This window comes from Bos taurus, chromosome 11 (assembly GCF_002263795.3).
Source record: "Bos taurus isolate L1 Dominette 01449 registration number 42190680 breed Hereford chromosome 11, ARS-UCD2.0, whole genome shotgun sequence".
In the NCBI taxonomy this organism is placed as follows: domain Eukaryota; kingdom Metazoa; phylum Chordata; class Mammalia; order Artiodactyla; family Bovidae; genus Bos; species Bos taurus.
In genome coordinates, this window is record NC_037338.1 from 10,113,938 (window position 1) to 10,128,601 (window position 14,664).

At 52.8% G+C, this 14,664-nt stretch overlaps 2 protein-coding genes across 3 annotated transcripts; one reads left to right on the forward strand and one right to left on the reverse strand.

Annotated features, from left to right (window-relative positions):
• The first annotated feature begins 126 nt into the window (after positions 1 to 126).
• On the forward strand, positions 127 to 6,817 carry DQX1 (DEAQ-box RNA dependent ATPase 1). 2 transcript variants are annotated; one of them, NM_001035322.2, is given in 12 exon segments: positions 135 to 188; positions 645 to 900; positions 1,125 to 1,318; positions 1,697 to 2,081; positions 2,426 to 2,659; positions 2,751 to 2,850; positions 2,955 to 3,113; positions 3,193 to 3,384; positions 5,085 to 5,204; positions 5,385 to 5,575; positions 5,913 to 6,103; positions 6,361 to 6,817. In NM_001035322.2, coding segments are annotated over 11 exon segments (2,160 nt in total). In that variant the 5' UTR covers positions 135 to 188; positions 645 to 663; the 3' UTR covers positions 6,518 to 6,817.
• Positions 6,818 to 8,616: 1,799 nt separating this feature from the next.
• Positions 8,617 to 10,019, reverse strand: TLX2 (T cell leukemia homeobox 2). The gene is made up of 3 exons (NM_001192158.1): positions 9,620 to 10,019; positions 8,936 to 9,173; positions 8,617 to 8,833 (listed from the first exon to the last, which is right to left on the reverse strand). The coding sequence occupies exons 1-3, from the start codon at positions 10,017 to 10,019 to the stop codon at positions 8,617 to 8,619; spliced, it is 855 nt and encodes a 284-aa protein (NP_001179087.1).
• Positions 10,020 to 14,664: the final 4,645 nt, after the last annotated feature.

A 14,664-nucleotide genomic window follows, 5' to 3' on the forward strand; every position in this document is an offset into this window, starting at 1 on the left:
ATAGGTTCCTAACTAGATTAAATAAGGTGGAGCACATGGCCCCACCCCAAAACAGTCTCTAGGATTGTGCCCCAGGGTGGATCCGGAATTGACCTTTGTACCTCACAGTAGGTCAGGGTTTGTGGTGACTTGCTGAGTGGGTCTGGAACTGGCTGCCATTCCATCGCGTCTCAGAGCGGCAGGCAAAGGTTTGAATCCAGGATCCCTGTGGCCCTGCTCCCCAATTCCTGACCCCACTCCTCCTGTTCCTCACTCTCTTCCCCAGGGGACCTTCCCACAGGTCACCAGGTCTTTCTTTCTTTCTTTCTTTTTGGCTATGTCAGATCTTAGCTGTGGTGCACGGGCTTTGTTGCCCTGCCATATGCAGGATCTTACGTCCCCAGCTAAGCATTGAACCCACATCCCCTGCATTGGAAGCTGGGTTCTTAACTACTGGACTGCCAGGGAAGTCCCAAAGTCCACTTTTGATAGTCCCTTACTTGGAGACTCAACTCTTCCCTGTTTCCTGGCAGACGAGAAGTACTGGGAAGGATGAACCCCAGTGCATTATCACCTGAGGGTACAGGTTAGGGATCAGGGCTGAGGTGGGAAGATGGTGTCGGTCACCAAATACGAGGCCTTGATGACTGCCCTGCCTTCTGTAGGTCCTGCTAGACAGTCACCATGGCCTCTCAGCTTCTCGGGTTGGAAGAAGAGTCTGGCCCAAACCCTGAGGAGTCTGAACTGGCTGTGAACCCCTTTGACGGGCTCCCCTTCTCTTCCCGCTACTACAAACTACTTGAGCAGCGCCGATCCTTGCCTGTCTGGGCTGCTCGCTTTATCTTCTTGGAGCACTTGGAGAGTAGCCCCAGTGGAGTGGTACTGGTGTCTGGAGAGCCTGGTTGTGGCAAGAGCACCCAGGTGGAGTGGTGGGGGCTGGGGAACTGGCTCCTCCTGGGACAAGGTGGGGAGTGGGGTGGGGGTTGCTGTGTGAAATAATAGGGGAGGTGGTCAGAAGGAGACAGGCAGTGAAGCACCAGAGGACTCCTCAAATAAGGAGAGATGAAACTGACCACAGTTCCTCCGGCACTTTTGATGGGTTCTGTGTCCCGCTGACGGGTTGTCCTTCCCTACGCTTACCCCAGATCCCACAGTGGTGTGCGGAGTTTGTGCTGGCCAGAGGTTTCCAGAAGGGCTGGGTAACTGTGACTCAGCCTTACCCTCTAGCAGCCCTGAGCTTGGCTCTGCGAGTTGCTGATGAAATGGACCTGACCCTGGGTCATGAGGTTGGATACAGCATCCCCCAAGAAGACTGCACTGGGCCTGACACTCTGCTAAGGTGTGGCCCCTTGCAGGCCCAACTCCAATCTCCTTCCCCTCACTCCGTAGAAACAAACCCAGCCTCTGACATCTCACCGTACCCTCCCTCAGAATAGCTCACCGTGTAAATCATGCATGATGCAACTTCTGAATGTAGCCATTTAACCCTAGCCAGCAACCTCAGACATTCAACCTCACCCTCCTCATGAAAGTCTCACTTTCCTAACTGGAGTACAGCTTATGAACAGTGTCATCAATAGGTCACAGAAACTCAGTCACAGGATCTTTTCCTGATCTTTACTGTCAGAGCCTAGGCCCCCTGGGGGGAAGCTCCTCTGGACTTCTGGGGCTGGTTGGTTTCCACACTGACTCCTCTGCCCACTGCCAATGCCAACAGGTTCTGCTGGGACAGGCTGCTTCTGCAGGAAGTGGCCTCAACCAGGGGCACTGGAGCCCGGGGTGTGCTGATCCTGGATGAGGCTCAGGAGCGGTCAGTGGCCTCAGATTTGCTCCAGGGACTCCTGCGAGATGCCAGGCTGGGAAGCCTTCCAGGGGACCTCAGAGTGGTTGTAGTTACTGACCCAAGCCTTGAACCTAAGCTCCAAGATTTCTGGGGCGGTCCTCCTACTGTGTGTGTCCCCAGAAAGACTGGCAGCTGCCCCACTCCAGTCTACAGGGACTCTCTCCCTGCTGACCGAGTAGACGCTGCCTGCCAAGCTGTGCTTGAATGGTGTCAGGAGGAGGCTCCAGGAGATGTGCTAGTGTACCTGCCCAGTGAGGAGGTAAAAAAATGGGATGCGAAAGGAGGTACTCGTGGCGAATGTCTGCCCCTTCCTGTCCCAGGGGAGAATGGGAGCAATGCTGATTAGGAACATTGGAGCTCTAGTACTTATTCTCTGTTGAGGTCTTAAGGAAAAATTCCAGGGTTTTGGTATAAAAACTTTTTGATTCCATACAATGTAGAGATTTGCAGTTCAGTGAGTTGCTGAAATTAAAACACCCCAACTTTATATATAGAGTATGTGCACTTTGTCAGAGTGAAGAACCATAGCTTTCATCAATTTTTCAAAGGGGTCTCTGACCCACAAAGGTAAGAATTACCCTAACACCCCACCTCTCTCTTCAGGAAATTTCCCTGTGCTGTGAGTCCTTGTCCAGGAAGGTAAGGTCCTTAGAAAACCAAGGGCCCCCACCACGGGTGCTGCCCCTTCACCCAGGCTGTGGACAAGCTGTTCAGGCTGTGTACGAGGACACAGAATCAGGTGCCCGGAAAGTTGTGGTCACTCACTGGCTGGCCGACTTCTCCTTTTCCCTCCCTTCCATCCGACATGTCATTGACTCAGGACTGGAGCTTCGAAGTGTGAGTGAAAGAGAAGTGAGGGGGACACAGGGGCTAAAGATAGAAATAGCCCACTCTCATCTGTCTTGGCCTTGGTTGGGGGTGGTGACAGGTTTACAGTCCTCAGATCCGAGCAGAATCTCAAGTGTTGAGACCAGTCAGCAAGTGTCAGGCAGAGGCAAGACGGCTGCGGGCAGCAGGGATCCCACCAGGTAAGAGCTTTCACCCTCAACAGGATCAAACACGAAAAAAGTCACCAACCACCGGCCCCGAGAAATCTACAGTGGTCTTCTCTCCCAGATCTTTCTCCCCTCAGGATCCTGCCTCTGCCTGTATCCTAAGTCCTTCCTAGAACTAGAGGCTCCCTACCTGCCCCAGCCCAGAGTGTGGGCAGAGAATTTGAGCTCCCTGATGTTACTACTAAAGAGGAGACAGATTGCAGAGCCAGGGAAGTGTCACTTCCTGGACCGGCCCGGTGAGCACCCTTCCTGCCCACGTCCTGCTGCTCTCCAGGTTCTGAGATCCCCTGTCTGTAAGCCTTGTTCCCTCTCCAGCTCCAGAAGCACTGATGCAGGCCCTGGAAGACTTAGACTACCTGGCCGCCCTGGATGATGATGGGGACCTGTCAGACCTGGGAGTTATCCTGTCAGAATTTCCCCTGGCCCCTGAGCTGGCCAAAGCCCTGCTGGCCTCGTGCGAGTTTGACTGTGTGGATGAGATGCTCACCCTGGCCGCCATGCTCACTGGTATGAATCACTTGCCTCTCTGGCCCTTAGGACCGCTTCAGCCTTCCCTCTGGCGTTCTGGTGCTCCTTAAGCTGGCCCCTTCCCCTTTGCTCTAGTTCCCAGCCCTCACTGTGCCTAAAGAGTTAGGCTTCATCACTTTCCCCTCTCCTGTCTCTGTTGCTTCTTGTCCCCCAACAAGTCTCTCCTACCTGTTTTTACTAAAACTGTACCTGTCTTGTTCAACCCTGTAATCCCTTCATTATTCAGAATAATCTCCATCCTGCTCAATCTAGGTATTCCTCACCCACTGCATTCCAGTTCAGGCCCACCCCAGCAGAAGGGTGGCACTTCTGCTCACCAGAGGCCTCCTAGAGACCTAATCCAGTGAGCACTTCTGAGCCCTGTTCATGACTTTCTTTTGACACTTGAGAATGGCAACCACTCCGACTTTAACATTGCCCCCTCCCTAAGCCTGTGATCTGCTTCTTGTGGTTTTCACCCTACCTCTCTTGCCACTCCCTTAATCTCTTACTTGAGCTCTTCCTCCTCTGCTTGTTCAAAGTAAGTTGAACCTCAGGGTTCCACCCTTGCCCCTTTTGTCTTCTCATTCCCTGAACTCTCTGAGCAAGTTCATTCACATTCATGGTCTGAAATGCTACAATATCATTCTTCTGAATCTTGGATTTATATATCTAACTCCTGATGGCCATTCCTGTCAGAATGGTCCACAAAACTTCAACCCAGAACTGAACTCGAGCACCTCTGTTGTTGCTGAGCTGAGCCCTTTTTAAATCTGCTCCCTCACCACCATCACCAAAAATCATACCATCACCTCAGTGGCTCTACTATCATTCTAGACTAACCTTTCTCCAGGTTTGTTTTTTTAATTTTTATCTCTTAATTTAAAAAAAATTTTACCTGTTCTTCACCTGTTCTTCTCCATACTTAAGGACTTCCCTGGTGGCTTAGAGGGTAAAGCATCTGCCTGCAACTCAGGAGACCCAGCTTTGATCCCTGGGTCAGGAAGATCTCCCGGAGAAGGAAATGGCTACCCACTCCAGTACTCTTGCCTGGAAAATCCCATGGATGGAGGAGCCTGGTGGGCTACAGTCCATGGGGTCGCAAAGAGTCGTACACGACTGAGCGACTTCAGCTTCACCTTCACTCCATACTCAGAGTTAATGCCAATGTAGCTTCTCATCGCTGCTCAGCTGGATTCCTTGAGTAGCCTCCTAACTAGTCATGTGAACTTCTTCCAAACACGTGGATTCTCTTAAAAACTCTTCTTCATCAGTTACTCTCTACCTTCCAAACAGAATGTAAACTCATTTGCACAGCCTTGCCCATACCTCCCTCCAGCTTTATCTCCAGCCACCCTGCCACACATACTGTTCCCTTATCCATAATCGTAGGTGCTCGAAGTTCTCCAAACATGCTATTCCCACGCCTAGAATACTCCCTCTGCCCTTCTCCACTCAACTAATTCTCAAACTTCAAATATTGGCCCACACACCTATCTTACGTGTTGGTCTCTCCCACTAGACTCTAAGCTCCTTGTGGGCAGAAACTGTTTTTCATTTATTTATCTTCAGTGTCCAATAAAGTGCATAGTATCTACAAGTCTTTTGAGTAAAGTTCCCAGAGTGACGTTGCTGCCTTTTTCAATGTACTGCTATCTGTTCTCATGCCCCCAAATGAACTTCCTGTCTTCTGCCTCCAGCTGCCCCCGGGTTTACTCGTCCTCCAGTCTGTGCAGAAGAAGCTGCCCTGCGTCGAGCGCTAGAACACGTGGATGGTGATCACAGCTCTCTGATCCAAGTGTATGAAGCCTTTATACAGAGTGAGTGCTCCACTCTGCATCCTCTTACAGAACCCAGATTTTCCAAAGAGAGGAAGTAGTATGCAGCCAGCTGACAGATCTCTAGTCCCAGGAAAAGGAAGCCCTTTGACTGACAGTTGGGTTCTTTTAGTCTTAAAGTCTCAAGGACTTTAGCTATAACTGGTCCCTTTCTGTTCCCAGGTGGAGCAGACAAGGCTTGGTGCCAGGCTCGGGGTCTAAACTGGGCAGCATTGTGCCAAGCCCGTAAACTTCGGGGAGAACTCCTAGAACTCATGCAACGGATTGAACTTCCCTTGTCTCAACCAGCCTTTGGATCTGAGCGGAATCGCAGAGACCTTCAGAAAGCACTGGTGTCAGGATACTTCCTTAAGGTTAGGGGAAAGAGTTGGGGCAAGGATCATAAAAGGAACAGAAAGTAGAGGGAGCAAAGGTTAATGTATGCCACCTCTGAAATTGGGACCCAGGTGGCCATTCAAAGAACTCTTTAGAACCAGGAGAAACTTTTCCTTTCATGTTTTGGGGTACAAGGGGCTATGGAAATGCCATACATTATGGTAATATGGTAGGACTATAACACCTAGAGGTATGCCTTACTTTTAATACTCTCACTACCCTTGCTAATAATTCTTTCTCAACCCCCCTTTCTTTCTTCTACTGACTGACACTTCACTCTCACTTATTCCTTCAATATCTTTGTCTTTCAATGAGGTGGCCCGAGACACAGATGGAACTGGAAATTACCTGCTTCTAACCCATAAGCATGTGGCCCAGCTCTCCCCAAACTGCTGCTACAGAAGCCGCAGGGCTCCTGCCAGACCCCCACTGTGGGTGCTTTACCACAGTTTCTCCATTTCCAAAGACAACTGTCTTTCCATTGTTTCTGAAATTCAGCCACAGATGTGAGTTCCCTGACACCCCTCCTGCACTGTCCATTCCTCTTCCTGGGGCCAAAATTGCAGCTGGAGACTTAGAGAAGCTAAGTGGGGGTGGGGGGTAGGGTGGCAGGGGTGGGAATGGAGGGGAGTGAGAGGGTCTTTGTGGTTTGTAGTAACATGATTTGAGGAGACAGGGTTTGTGGAAGGGGTAGTAAGAAGTTCAACAATATGCATTATGAAAGAGGATATGGAAATCATCTAATTATGAATGTCTCTATCAGGCTGGTGGAATTGGCTCCTCCATACTTTCTGAGTAACTTACCCCCTAGTGAAAGCAGAGACTTCCTGAACCAGCTGAGGGAAGAAAGGACAGATTCTTCAATCAGGAGTGAATCTTCCTCCACCCAAGAACTTGAGAATGCCTGTGCCCTGCAGTGACCTGCCTATGGGGTGAAGTTGAATTCATCTCATCACATGAGATCTTCCCTCAGGCTAACACGCCATCCAGATTTAGAAGCCCAAGGGTCAAATGTAAATACTGGAACCTGAGTCCCAAGAAATGGAGCTGGGAGTGGAGCAAATTGGTTAAGCCCCAGGCCATACAGGGTAGGACTGATTCCTTAGCTTTCTTCTATTTATTGAAGAGGAACTGACATGCCCTCTATACCCCCAACTTATGCCAAACCCATCCTTGTGCTCCCTTTTGGTCTATAAAAGTTCTGTTTATATGATACCAAATTTGAGTTTGGTTCTGCAGTAGCATTTACAATATCTATGAGTTAAAGATAACACAATATAAAAGAATCAAGGTGAATTTCAACAGTGATATCCTCCTGCCTGGCTCCCACCTCTGGTCGAGCCTTTGTGCTCTGACTGACCTCGCTGTCACTAACATGGAAACAGGTAGTTTGACTACAGTTGGCCTCTGACCCTGCCTAAAGCTTACCTCACTCTATCAACTGCTCTTGCCTGCAGGGGAGGAAGAATGGGGGTGCTATAAGAATAAGGAACAATTGACCCTTTTGTTCTCATACAACTTAAATCTTGCTCCTTCTTAAACCTCAAGGCTATTGGAGCTGTACCCAAATCCTTAACTTTCTAGCACCAAGCTTCCCAGCAGCCCCTGGCCCACCCATAAGTTCTAACAACTTCAGGAACATCATGCTTTTACCAGCTGGGTACTTCTTTCTCTTTTCTTTCCTTAGACTATTAACTTTGATATCCTCAATCATCTTACACATTATAAATGTGTTTACAGAAATTGATAGAAACATTTAATCCTTAGAACTCTGCTTTTCTACTCAGAGTTCCCTCCCTTGGTGATGCTGTCTGCTTTCATCATTCCATGTATTTCCTCCTCTATGTGGATGTCAACTGACCTCCCCCGAAAGGCATTTTTCCAGAATGTATTCTCTCCGTGTGCTTGCTCAGTCGCTCAATCTTGTCTGACTCTCTGTGACCCCATAAACTGTAGCCTACCAGATGCCTCTGTCCGTGGAATTATCCAGGCAAGAATACTGGAGTGGTTGCCATTTCCTACTCTAGGGGATCCTTCTCTCGAGGTTTAGCATTTAGTTTTGCCTGCAGAGTTAATCTTGGTCTTGTCTTCCCAATTTCCCTTTCATCATCCACAACACCATTGATTTCTTGCTCCTTTACATTTCCAACCTAGGAATTATCTTTGATTATTTTTAAGCCTATCACTTCCTATTATTTGCCAGATTCTGCTCACTGTAACTCCCCTGGGCCCATTAACTTTGTCCATTGCTTCCCTCTCTGTCCCTGAGGGACACCAGAGCCTGATTAGTGTTCTTAGATTTTCTCTTTCATCAAGTGTGTCTCGCCCACCACTCACTTGGGAGGCGCACGCAAGTGGGAGGACGTAGTCAGCAGGTTAAACACAAGACGATATGGGGCTCAAAGTCCTTAGCGATTATTTTACAGTTGAAGAATGACATGCCCAGCATGGATAACCCTCTGGTTCCCGTCACAGTCAGACTCGCCCTCTAGCACCTCCTCCATTACTCCCCTGTCATTGGCGTCTTCCTTCCTTCCTTCTTTCCTTCACACATTTGGTACAGACCCGGCAGGCTGCAGCTGCCGAATCCCAGCGGGCCCTGTGAACAGCTTGGGCCCGACGGAACCCTGGTTCCACCCCACCCGCGGAAGAATCCGGAGTCCCTCAAGAGGGCAGCCATAGGCCAGCCTGCTCTCCTCCGCGCACCTCACTGGCTATCAAACTGCAGGTCCCGCCCCCTCAGCCCCTGGGTTCCAGCCACCGTGCGACAAGAGTGTGTGGGAAATGGCGGGAAAGATCGCATTTAAGCGCGCGGGGCAGTTGCGCAACGTTGGCCTGCGAACCGGCGGTGGCCGAGGAGCCCTCGGCGATAGCCTCAAAGCCAGCTCCTCCTCACACGCTCCACTGCTACAGAACCACGGCGTGGGCGGCCATGCGCTCCTAGGCCCCAGCTCCGGGGCTCCACGAGGCGCCTCGGTCCGGAAAAGAGCGCTCGCTCGCTCGGTCGGGCAGGCGTCGCTCACACCACTGAAGCAAGCCCGGACACGGAAGCCACCTTGTTGTCCTCGGCCCAGGGCTGCAGATTCTGCAGCGCGAAGAGCGACGAGTTGTGCAGGCAGAGCGGGTCCGGGGGCAGCGGCGGCCGCAGCGGCCGAGGCAGCGCGTCCTGCTGCAGGTGCAGAAGCAGTCGGCCCGCGCGGTGCCGCTCCGCCTCGCGCTCCTCGGCCGTCTGGCGCCTGGGCGGGCGGAGACGCGGGGTCAGCGAGGCCAGCCCCAGCCCGCCCCGCGCCTCACCGCCACTTGGCCCAGCCCGGTCTTTCACCCGCCCCGCGCCTCACCGCCACTTGGTGCGCCGGTTCTGGAACCACGTCTTGACCTGCGCGTCGGTCATGCGCAGGGCCTTGGCCAGCGCCGCCCTCTCGGCAGAGGCCAGGTACTTCTGGCGCAGGAAGCGCCGCTCCAGCTCCAGCACCTGGGAGCGGGAGAAGGATGTGCGCGGCTTCTTCCGCTTTGGGGGGGTCCGATTTTGGTAGGGGTGACCTATACGGCGCGTCCCGGAGAAGGGCGAGAGCGCCGCTACAGAGAGGAAGAAAGAGCAAGGCTAGGTTTACGGGGTGGCCCGAGGTGTCACAGAAGAGAGCGAGGCTGCTGGGGCCGCAGAGCTCCCGCGCCGGGTCCCTACAGTGCCCCAACCTCGACTCCGCACCAGTAGAGTCTTCTACACACACAAAAAGGGGGCCTCGGAAATGGCCCTCCCTCTTGGGTGAGGGAGAAACCTCCCCTGAAACTTCACCCTGCCCTCCCCGCCGTGCGGACAGTGAACTGCAGAGACCGCGGGCATCGACGGCAGCTACCTCCCCAGCGCCTCTCAGCAGCGGGACCAAGAGATACAAGTTGAGGGAGGATCCCCTGGGATTAGGGGCGAAGGGTATGAAAGGGACCTTGAGTTGGAGCAGAAGGATCAAAGATGAGAAAACAGGGTCAGTGTGGGGCATGACACTGGAGGGATCGGGCAACCTCACCCGTGAGCCGGTCCTTGGCATAGCGGCGGCCGCTGTCCATCCAAGGGAAGGTGAGTCCCGCTAGGCCCCCGGCGCCGCCCAAGCCCGAGGGTCCAGGAACTGCAGGTGCGCCTCCCGCGGGCGGCTGCACTGGCAAAGGACGATGCGCCGGGACGCGGATCACGCCGCCCGGGCCAACACCAGAGCTGCCTGGTACCGGGGCCAGCGAGGCCGCGGGGCCGTAGCTTGAGGCTCCGTGAAATCCACCCGAGAACGCCGCACTCTCTCCATGGCCTTGGCCCGTGCGACCCGGGCCTAGGCCGCTCCCGGGGGGTTCCGGGCAGCTCAGGATCTGATCGATGCCGAAACTGATTGGCTCGTGGTGCGGGAGGTTGTGCGAGGCCAGCACCCCCGGCTCCATGGGTCCGGGTCAAAGAGGACCTCAGGAGGTTTGGCGGTTAGGGAGGACCCCCCAAACAGCTGTGGGAGCCCAGCAGCAGAGCGTTTAGGGCGGTGGCTTCAGGGACCTGCCGGGCTGGCCGCAGAGAGGCGCCGGGACGCCCAGGACATCTTCATCCCTATGTACTGAGAGTAACCCAGCCCGTGCCGGCCTCTGCCGGGTGTCGGCGCAGGGACTCGCATCCCGGGGGAGCGCGACCGACTGGGGCCCCAGGAGCGCCCTTCTTGACTCTGAAGCGCGGATGGACGCTGGACTGCCAGGGCCTCTGCCCGAGTCCGGGGTGGAGAGCGTTGGCCGACTTGGGCTGGGGCAGTGACTGACAGATCAGTCTTGGGTGGGCAGTGGGGGCTGGGGGTAGGGCAGGGGCGGGGCCGGGCCGTTAAAGGGGAAGAGACGCCTGTTTGCTCCAAGCGCGGGCAAGACTGGCCGGCGGGAGTGGTGAGGGTGTTGGAGGGGGGAAGGTGGCGAGTGTGTTATGAACTTGCACGGGAGGGGCCAGAGCTCCGGCCGCTGCGCGCTGAGTCAGCCGAGATGCGCAAGGCGACTCCATCCTCACTGGCCTCCGCCTCTGGGTTTCCTCTCCTCACCAACTTCCTTGCAGGTGCCGCCTCCCACAGCCCCCACTCTTCGCCTCCCGATGGGTCCAGCCTGACGACTCCCGGATTCGTTGTGGCCCCCGCCTAAATGCTCTCGAAGACCAAATTTCGTTGTGGCTTTCTGGCTGCGATGGGAAGCGGCTGGGGAACGGCGCCGGCGAGTTGGAGGCTGGGGAAGAGGACAGTTGGAGGTGTGGCGGGGTGTCCGGTGAGCTAGGGCGGGGAATCACTGGGCCAGTGATCCTGGTGCTACTCCCGGCCTCTCCCGTAGGGGCCCCAGCTTCTCTCCGGAGCGCCAGTAATGGGCGTCCAGTGTTTCTTAGAATTTCGATTTCCGTAAATCGGTGTAAAGCGGACCCGTGGTTGTACCCGAGCCAATTTAGGTCGGTGAGGACTTGGGGCTGGCGTTCTGCCCCCGACAGGGAACCAGCAACGCGGACTCTGCGCCCCGGCTCTTCGCCCAGGAAGTCTATTCTCACACACTCCTGCCCAGCCTCCAACGAAATCGCCACAGGCGACACTTGGAACCTTACTGAAGTCCTCGGAGGATCCCAACCGCCTCATTTCACAGAGCTGCTTCACCCCACCCAAGCCCAGGAAATTGTGCCTGGAGCGTGTCAGAGAAGGGCGGTGGGGAAAGCCCGAAGCCGCTCAGCGACCTTGTGACCTCTGGCCGCGGACCCAGGAGCTGGGAGCGTGTGAACTCTGCATCCTTCCCCGGGATGGGACCCCGGGCCTGCCGGGCCCCTGAGCCTTAGACCCGCCCCTGCCGCCACCCGGCCCGGTGCAGGCCGCCATAATCGGGTTAGCTGGGTCGGAATTACATTACCTTCCCCGGCCCGCCCCGGCCCCGGGGGTTGGGGGGGGAATCCTGGCGCCTCTGAGCCGGTGAGACTGGGCGCCTGGAGGCGGATGTTCTTACCATCCCTCGGAGGGTGGGCACCCGATGAGCAGCTTGGCTTGTCTCAGACACATGGTGGCCAAAGGACCCTGCCCTGCTGTGGCAGTCCTTAGCCCCTCCACCGCAGCCCACTCAGGTGCTCTGATCCTGACTGCCAGTGACCCTTGTGAGCTGAAGTGCCTTCTAAGTCTAATAGCTGGGTCTCCCTGGGAGCACGGATCTTCCAGTTGATTCTCCAGGATCTTCTGGGGAAAACTCTGCCCCTCCTTTCTCCCTAGCAGATGGGCTGGCAGCCTGGAGCCTAGGGCAGAGTAAGAGGTCTTTTCTCTCAAGGGAACCAGGAGTGATATTTGGGCATCTGGGCAGGAAGATAAGGAAGAGGAAGAAGGGCTTTCTCCCCACACAAAACCTCAGTGTTCGCAGAAGCCTCAAGGTGAAGGCTGAGGCAGGGAACAATGGGGCAGGGAGGCAGTGGGCATTAATAACACGCAACACCCTCCCCAGACTTGTCTACCTTCATCACGCATTTATCCAGCTCTCCCCCACCCTGCCAACAATCTTCTGAAAAGGTTGAGGGTGGGGAGGTACTGCCCTTTGGTAACTGTTTTTGTCTTGGTGCAGAAGACAAATAATATCACCTTCCCTAAGCCTTCACAGAACTCCAAGCATCTTTTCTCAGCAGGTAAGGGCTTGGACTACTAGACAGCATGAAACCTCTGCTGTTCAGGCAAACCCTTCAGAGATGGCATGGGCTGGATTCCCCTGGATGAGAACAAAGAGCCTGGGGAGACAGTAAATTAAATAACTCTGAAGAGGACTGGCTGGCAGGTTAGGAATTTGTCAGTCCCTTTTCCCACTCCCTTGGGGGCTTCTCTTGTGGCTCAGCTGGTAAAGAGTCTGTTTGCAATGCAGGAGACCTAGGTTAGATCCCTGGCTTGGAAAGATCCCCTGGGGAAGAGAAAGGTTACCCACTCCAGTATTTTGGCTTGGAGAATTCCATGCAAAGAGTTGGACATGACTGAGCATCTTTCACTTTCTTTTGCCACTCCAGAGGTGGGTCCCTAGGAGGAGAGAGTGGGCACTAGTGTGTCTCCAATCAAGCTGAATAAAATCCTTCTTGAATAAATCAATGCAAGTGAAAAACGTAGCATCGTGCAGACCTTTATACCTCCTTATTCTACATCCTGCCTCGAGGTCAGCACAGATGGCTGTGCCACCCAGAGATTGCCCAACTGATCCTTAGAGGAGAATGGGCACAAACCTGGTAGTGTGTGTGTATATATATATATATATATATATATATATACACATACATACACACACACGCACATATTCTGGGAATTTAAAAAAAGATTTCAGTGCTCTGCTTCAAGGACAAAAGGCATCCAGTTTTGTCAGCCAAAGTTCTAGGAGTTTCTCAGTTTGCCTCCACCTTGCTGATTCCCTGACTCTATGAAAAGCATGGTTCCTATTGGTTTGTGTTGAAGAGAGGCTCTGGAGTCAGCACCCCCACCTCTCACAGGGACTTCCTTGGATCCATGTCACCATATCTCACATGCATGTAGCTGCCCAACTCTTCAAACCTGCAGCTTCACAGGGAGAGGCCACACTCCTAGCCTGTTTTCCTGCATCTTCTCTTCCATCCTGCTCTTGGTGCAGTATTCCATGGTTGAGGTGGTTCCCACTCCTATATCATCAGTTTCCTCATCAACTTAGTCCCTCCTACTGCCAACTGTCTAGGTCTCTACTGTCTGGACAAAGTTTTTGCCCAACTCTTCAAGAGAAATTATGTTTCTTTTTCTCCTTTACTGCCCATATCCATTGTCTCCATTTCCTCAGTATTTATTCTTTTAATCCACTGTAAGTTAGCTTCACTACATGGACCCTATCTCAGAGATATCCAGTATCCAGTGTCTATTATCCAAGACTTCTCTGACATGTTTTACTTTGTTGACCATCAACTCTTTCTTGAGGTATCCCTTCTTTTGGCTTCCATAATATTGTATTATTCTACATCTTTGGACATTCACAGTTGCTGCTTATCTTTTTCCTCCACTGACTTTTCTTCTTCCACTGAAGACTGTGAGCATTCAGAGCTCAGACTTCAGCTTAACCCATATCTATATCCGCTCAGTTTTCATCCTTTCCAATAGTTCCATCTAATATATCTACCCAGAAAACTCTGTGACCTCAGTCCCTGGTTGCGACCCTTGCTGTGCTCCATCCCACTATTCTAGTCTTCTGGCCAGCTCTACCTGCTTTTGCTGTAGCCACCTTAGTCCAACAAGCTGGAGGAAATGCTTCCCCCGAAGCTCCTTATTCACTTCCTCCTATTATTCTTTGAAATGTTTCATACACAGCCCTTCCTTTCCATTTCCACAGATAAAACCCTAATATAGGCCAGGCTTCCCTGGTGGCTCAGTGGTAAAGAATCTGTCTGCCAGTGCAGGAGACACAGGTTCAATTTCTGGTTCAGGAAGATCCCACATGCTCCGGAGCCATGCTCTAGCTAAGCCTGCGTGCCACTAGTACTGAGCCTGTGCTTGTAGGGTCCAGGAGCCACAACTACTGAGCCTGTGCATGCCTTAGAGCCCATCTTCTGCAACAAGAGAAGCCACCACACACTGCAACTAGAGCGTGGCCCCCCACTCACCACAACTAAAGAAAAGCCTGTGCAGCAATGAAGACTCAGCACAGTAAAAATATATTCTTTAAAAAAAAGCCTAATATAGGCCATCATCACCACCACCCATATTCATGTGTTCATCCACAAAATTTTGATTGAAGGTACTATGTGCTTGGTACTACGTACTAGCTACTGTGTGCCTGGCACTGGAAATATAGTTGTAAACACAACAACAAAAGTCCTACCACTGAATAGCTTACATTCCAGTGGGGGAGGCAGTTGAAAAAGAAAATGTATACCATATACTCAGAAATGCTAAGAAGAAAAATAAAGCAAAGAAGGGGGCGGAGTATAAGAGTAGGAGATGATGATTTATCTAGATTGATCACAGAAGGCCTCATGGAGTAAAGACCTGAAGGAAGAAAAGGGCCATTTGGATATCTGAGCATTTCAAGTAGGGGACACCAGTAGGTATACTGGTGT